Below are 7,170 nucleotides of genomic sequence, written 5' to 3'. Positions count from 1 at the left end.
TATATACGAGTCAATTTTGCAATGATAGTGGTATATGCGATCCAATTTTATGACATTAAAACATATATGAATCATTTTTGTAATGAAGTATATCAATTCTAAACGAAAAAGTTAAAGATAGACTTGGGTTTTTTTTTTTTGATTTTTCACTCAGTGTTCAATACCAACATTAAATTGTTTGAATAATTTTAAATATAATAGACTTTAATATGAATATCAATTAACTGACGAAGAAAAAAGAAAACCACTTGGTTAGTAGAAGGCGGGAAATGAATGATTCTCATATTAATTTCAAAATAAACAAAACGAAAACTTAAAAAAAAAGTTGCTGTGAAAAAAGTGCAATGTCTGCAGGTTTCCATTCTGCATCACATGCTCTCTGCGTCCTTTTCGTATTCCAAAACCTTAGCTTCAATAAAAACCATTTTAAAAATGGCGAAAAAAAATAAAAGAAGCCTTTTCTCTTTAATGCATTAGAGTATTGTTTCCTCTGTATTTGGAGTTAATTTTTATGTATACATTTCCACTGACATTCCACACATCTTTTGACTTCACCTTCATTGGTTCTGCATTCTGATTTTTCTCATCAACCATTGACGCCAATCTCTTGTTTCCATCACATTTATTATTCATTTTATTCGTCTTCTTCATTCAGGTGTGGGTTTTTTTCTTTTCCCCTAACTAATGGATTCTTATGATCTGACCTGGATCTGTTTTCGTATATTTTGATACATTTTATCTTTTTTTAGTTTATGATCATAATATTTAAAAAGTACTAATGCATTTGGATTTTTTAATTTTTCGAGTCAAATTAAAGCCGGACAAACAAACTGAAACAGAAGTACGGAGTATTTGTTTTTCAGGTCGTTTAGTCAATACATTATTGTTAATCTGGAGGAGGGGGTTTAGATTTTTGTATTTATGGAGGATTTGATGGATTCTGTCATATGGGTATTTTTTATTTTGTAGTTTGAGTAATGGGGTCTTTTTGTTTTTTAAGATGTATATATTTTTGGTTCTGTTTTGGTATGTTTGGTGTCAATATAACACGCTTGTGCTGTTAGTGGAGTGGATTTGAAGGAAAGGTGTAAGAATGAGAAGCCATGTTATCTTTGTTGTTGAATAACTGTAGGCATAAATATATTGATTGCATAGCTTTTCGTTTACGTAAATCTGGATGGACAACTTGTTAAAGATTATCTGTTTGGTTACTGATTCGTTTGATTATTGTTGATTAATGGTGTCATTTATATGTAGGTGGACATTGAGCAATGAGCTTGTAGGAGATTTAGTTGGTTATTGAGATGGACAAGAGGAATTGGTTATGGAAACGGCGCTCTTCTGAGAAGAGCATGGGTGAAACTGAGAGTTCTGGTTCATTGTCTTCACATTCAGAGAGACATTCTGATGAGCAGGTATAATCCAATAAATAAAGGTTTTCTCTTTGAAGGTTGTTTCGGTTAATCTCCTTTTCGGACTTTTAGTTAGTTTTGCTGATATGAAGAACCTAAGCTCGTTTGACATTTGATGATTACTCACATCCACATACTTAAATCTTCATATGCATGTTTATTTAGAGCTGATAGTACAACAACAACAGTTTTGAATCAGTTCCAAACAACTTTGGGTCCGCTATATTTCAAGCTAATAGTGTTTGAGCTAAATATGCAAACCTGAGCAAATGCTTCAGTTTTATGACTCTGGTTGTCTTTTATGAATGAGATTTTCATTCTCCTCCTGCCTCTTTCTCCCTGAATTGTGCCTACCATTTTATGGAACTGTGGGGTTCAAATTTTATCCAAGAATGTTTCAGGATCCTTCATTTTTCAATGAACCGTTGACAATTTTTGCCATGTATTAAGTATGCCTAATGGAAAATCACTGCAAATCATTCTATAAGGATTTGTAAAGTTCTATCTAGGCTCACAGAGTTGAGGTTAAGTCCAGATGCTTGAAAGCTTCAAGCTTATGGAAACAACATTTAGTGTTGGAGCCAGCTATCCACCTAATAAAAGGGTTCTCAAATGACATTTATCATATGCAAATTTCGTATTTACGATATCTACTGAAAGGAACTCTATCAAAGTGATGGACAGTGAGAAATTTTAAGTTTTAATTAACTCAAGCTTCATATTCAAAGATTCTAGTTATGAAGCCATGAGTCTCATATCTGCAAAGCGAAAAGCCAATGCGGGTGTGAAAGAGTTCAGCATGTAGTTGAATATGTCAGTCCCACATTGGTTGAGCAGCCAGACATCTTTCATTATCTGTGAAGAGTAACTAGAGAAAATAATGATTTCCAATTGACTCAATATGCATTTTACATTGAATTAGCTAATATAACGATGAAGTCTTATCCCAGACCTGCTATTGCTGTGTGCCTCACTCTCAGTCTAGAGATCCAATGCACAAAAAGATTTTACATGAAAGCCAAAACTTTTAGCATTGAATGGTTCTGCTTTTGACAGGCAAGGTAATACTAAAGAAAACTATCCTGAAATAAATTTCTTCGTGTTTTGGCCTCCGTTTACCTGTTATTATCTATGCTGCTCAGACTCTTCTAAAGTGTGATTGTGTGTCAGATCCTCTTAAAGTAGCGCAATTTTTGAGGATCTAACATGGGTGCAGAATTTTTATAGAGTGAGTAATATAGGTTATCATAATTTATGGCACGATCTGGGGCCGTGACTCCAGTTTATTTTTCTCCTTGCCGTTTCTTTCCTGATAATTCCTTATCAGTGGTTGATAACTTAGGCTTTCTCACTTCAACACTTGCAATTTCTTCTATTTGGAGCAGGATCCGTTAAAAGAAACTCCAGAAAATGACAACCAATCACCGGAAGTAACCTCAAAAGCTGTAACTATTGATCATGAAGCCAAGGGAAGTCCAAAGAAGTTGATAGAAAAGCTATCAGCTGCTCTAGTTAATGTTAGTGCAAAAGAAGACTTAGTTAAGCAGCATGCTAAAGTGGCAGAGGAAGCTGTTGCAGGTACCTTTCACTATTTCCTTTTTTCCGCAGTTTTGAATTCAATCTTAGAAATAATACTGTCTAGACATTTTCCAGCCCTTTTGCTGTACATGAATCACATGCGTAAATAGTTTTTAGAACTTGTTCAATCATGCATTTTTATCTTGATCAGTTCCATCTTTTTGTAATATTTGGTAGGTTGGGAAAAGGCAGAAAATGAGGTTGCAGTTCTAAAGCAGCAACTTGAGGCAGCTGTGCAGCAGAACTCGACTTTGGATGTTCGTGTCAACCATCTTAATGGTGCTCTCAAGGAATGTGTCAGACAGCTGAGACAAGCTAGAGATGAGCAGGAGCAAAGTATTCAATATGCTGTGGTAGAGAAGGAAAAGGAATGGGCGTCTGAAAAAGCTGCACTTGAATATCAGCTACTTGAGCTTCAGACACAAGCAGAGGCTAGTAGAACTGGTTCTCTTGTTTTTACTGATCCAAGTGTTCTGGTTAGGCTCGAGTGTCTAGAGAAGGAGAACACAGCTCTCAAACTTGACCTTTCATCTTGTTCAGAGGAGTTGCAAATAAGGACCACAGAGAGGGACTTGAGCAACCAAGCAGCAGAAACTGCTAGTAAGCAGCAGTTAGAGAGCATAAAGAAGGTGACCAAGCTTGAAGCTGAGTGTCGAAGACTACAAGTCTTGGCTCGCAAATCATCCCTACTCAGTGACCAAAGATCTTATGCTATTTCATCTTTCTCTGTTGAGTCCTTCACCAATAGCCAATCCAGTAGTGGAGATCGACTGAAGACAGTCGACACTGATAGCCACATGATGCGCAGACTGGAAACAAGTGAATGTGATCAAAGTTGCTCTGATTCGTGGGCATCAGGACTAATTGCTAAGCTCGATCAATTTCAGCACGAAAAAGCTATGCCTAAAACTCTTGCTGCCCGGTCTTTGGAAATTGACATGATGGATGACTTCTTGGAGATGGAGAGACTCGCTGCAGTATCTGAAACTGTGAATAAAGCCTCTTCACTTACATCTGATGCTGTTGCCGGTGACTCATCAAGTGAAGAGAATCCTCTGTCAGCAGAATATGAGACCCTTTCAAAAAGGGTGGTTGAATTAGAGCAAAAGCTGGAGAAGATTGAAGCAGATAAAGCTGAACTGGAAAATGCTTTAAGTGAGAGCCAAGATGCCCTCAAGGTGTCCGATTTGCAGCTTAAGGATGCTCAAATCAAGTTTGAAGAGCTGCTGAAGGAGCTAGATGCAGTGAATGAGTCAAAAGAGTTGCTTGAGTTTCAACTCTTTGGCATGGAAGTAGAAGCACGGACAATGTCTGCAAACATTGATTCTTTAAAGACAGAAGTCGAAAAAGAACGATCATTGTCAACTGATAAGGAAACTAAGTGCCAGGAACTGGAAATTGAACTAAGAAGGAAATCACAGGAATTTGAACTTCAGCAAGCTTCTAGTTCAAGTGGGGAATCGAAAATAAAGCAGGTAACACTTGTCTCAACGGATTCTTTTTCTGTTGTTTAAAAGTCTTGAAGCTCTTAAAATTCTAAGCTTTTCTATTTGCAGGAAGATTTAGCTGTAGCTGCTGACAAGCTTGCAGAATGCCAGAAAACAATTGCATCTCTTGGTAAGCAGCTGCATTCACTAGCTACTTTAGAAGATTTCTTGATAGACACTGCAAATCTTCCTGGATTTTCTGGGGAAGGATCAGTTGTGGCTGGAGCTAGTGGAGAGGAATGGAAGTTACATGTAAACGAGACATTTACCCGAAACAGCAATTCAGACACTCCAAAGATTGAGAATTCTAGTCATTCTATGAACGGTATTGAAGGAGAATCATCCTCTTCTTCGTCATCATCATCATCAGCTACTCATCAAGTGACAACATCCAAAAGTAGAAATGGTTTTGGAAAGTTGTTTTCTCGAAGCAAGAGTGGAATTCAGCTCTAAAATGTAACAGTTGACAAAATCAAAAGGGATATGACTAGAAGAAAGTCGAGATGTAGATGTCAGTGAGCATTCACATAGCCGAATTATAATTTTCTTGAGATTGAGCCGTCATTGTTGCCATCATATTTTCATATGGTTATAAGTAGGATAGCTGATTAATTTTTTTTTTATTAGCATCATATGTGCTTTTATTGTTAAGAGAATGTTCATATCTTTTAAAAAACAAACAGAACCAAATATGTCATATTATAAATCTGTGCGTGCAAGATAACTTAAAGATTGTAAATATTGTTTATTCAATGAAGATTGGTCATGGGGTACATGCATCCCTCATGCAACAAACACCTTACTCAGATTACTGGCCGGTGTAATATACTACAAATACAATAAATTACAGTTGAAATAAAATGAACAAATATGTATAAACAAATCTTTAGGCTGAGACACATATATCTCGCTTTTTTTAAGGAGATTCAAGTCCACTGCGGCATAATCTACACCGATTCAGCATTAATACTTTTGACTTGTCTCCTCTAGGATACAACAGTCCAACAACAGTATATAACTCAAACAACTCCGGATTAGTTGAAGAGTCCAAAGCTCCACAAAAGAACACCTTCCTTTAACATAATAATACTCTCTTTTGCACAGTGAATATAGTTGAAGACTTAGAATATTTTCTATGTCTCAACTCTCTCTTTCACTACATTAACCTCAATATAATACTACTCATCTTTTTCACTCTATATTTTCTTGTACTTTTCTTGTTTTTTCTCCTCTCTCAACACAAATGAAGACTACACTATTTATAGGTGATAGAATTCTTTCTTGCAATGAATAGGAGATAGTGGGTAGTAAATTTACCAAATGAATGACTCAAATGTTACATAAGTTATAAGACATAAATATAGAATAATGGATGAAATGAAGAGTTGGTGGTTACATAAGTTACAAAAACTAATGACCACTTTCTTCCACAATTGATGAGAGTAAAGAGGCACAAATGTAATGTCCATCAATAGACATAACATGATATATAATGTGACATATAATATACTTTTATTAATATTAAAATGTCACACCAACACTGGCTCTTTTCATGGTCTCAAACTTGTTATAAATTTTGGATCCAAGCCCTATTTGACATTTTTAAGAGACTCAAAAGAAGTAATTTATGTTATTAGTCTGTATTACTAAAAATACGTAGAATAACAACTTTGGAGAACTTTGTAAGAAATAATAAAGTTTAAAGATATATTTTCAAAATTAATATAGAATCTGAAAAAGGTCGGAAACAATAACGAAAATATTTTTCTCAAGCAAGAAAATCGAGGCCATTGAATGCACAATGTTTCTTTAAGGAAATTATTCCCCAACTACATGAGGTTAATAAAATATATCCTTCTAGATTAGAATAATTTAACTCACTGAGTGTATTGGTTTAGCGAACCACTCAATGACAGTAAAAAACACTATAGTTTATTTGTGAAGCAGAAGTAGTTCAGAAACTTGCTAATGAAAAGTTCGAGGAATCAAAGATACTTATAGCCATAAAGTAACATTTCTGAAAGTTTGCAACCTTTCATAACAGTAACTTAGAAATATCTATTTCTGAAAGTTTACAACCTTTCCCAACAGTCATTTAAGGAACGTTTGTTTATGGAAGTTTGCAATATTTTAGAATAGTCACTTTATAAACGATATAAATTTTAAATAAAATTAAAAAAAGGAAACTGAACAAGATCACGCATGTTTTGATCAATCATTTTCCCAAGTTTTCGAAATTCATTTCTCATTAATTTTTATTATACCCAATAATTTAAACCTTATTAACGACTCTAACCACATTTTTATTAATATAAGGCCAATACGTTTTGCTATTCCTCCAATTTCTCTGTATTAAATGCTGCAACACTTACTCTAATTATATGACATCAGTCTGATATATTGTTGATAAACTTCTAAAATCTGTTTATTTTAATATTTTTGTGAAAAGTATTTTTGAAAAAAAAATGCATTGTGTTTGATGTACCAATTTGCAGAAGACTTTAATTAAATCCACCCAGAAGGCTTTGGGTGCACCAATATAAACATAGCTCAAATATAAGTTCAATGTTAAATTTAAAATAAAAATAAGCTTAATGTGAGATTCAAACCCTAGTCTAGTGGGTGGTAACTTTAACTTCTATCAATTGCACTAGGACACTTTTATGCTTTTTATGAATGCACTGTTAACTATA

General features: G+C 34.7%; 1 protein-coding gene across 1 annotated transcript; it reads left to right on the top strand.

Annotated features, from left to right (window-relative positions):
• Positions 1-337: 337 nt before the first annotated feature.
• LOC107021699 (filament-like plant protein) lies at positions 338-5,216 on the top strand. Its single transcript, XM_015222403.2, has 5 exons — positions 338-655; positions 1,258-1,415; positions 2,798-2,990; positions 3,168-4,465; positions 4,547-5,216. The coding sequence occupies exons 2-5, from the start codon at positions 1,305-1,307 to the stop codon at positions 4,928-4,930; spliced, it is 1,986 nt and encodes a 661-aa protein (XP_015077889.1). The 5' UTR covers positions 338-655; positions 1,258-1,304; the 3' UTR covers positions 4,931-5,216.
• The last annotated feature ends 1,954 nt before the right edge of the window (positions 5,217-7,170 follow it).

The sequence above is a fragment of the Solanum pennellii genome, chromosome 6 (assembly GCF_001406875.1).
Source record: "Solanum pennellii chromosome 6, SPENNV200".
Lineage (NCBI taxonomy): Eukaryota > Viridiplantae > Streptophyta > Magnoliopsida > Solanales > Solanaceae > Solanum > Solanum pennellii.
This window is presented reverse-complemented; position numbering and strand designations above follow the sequence as displayed.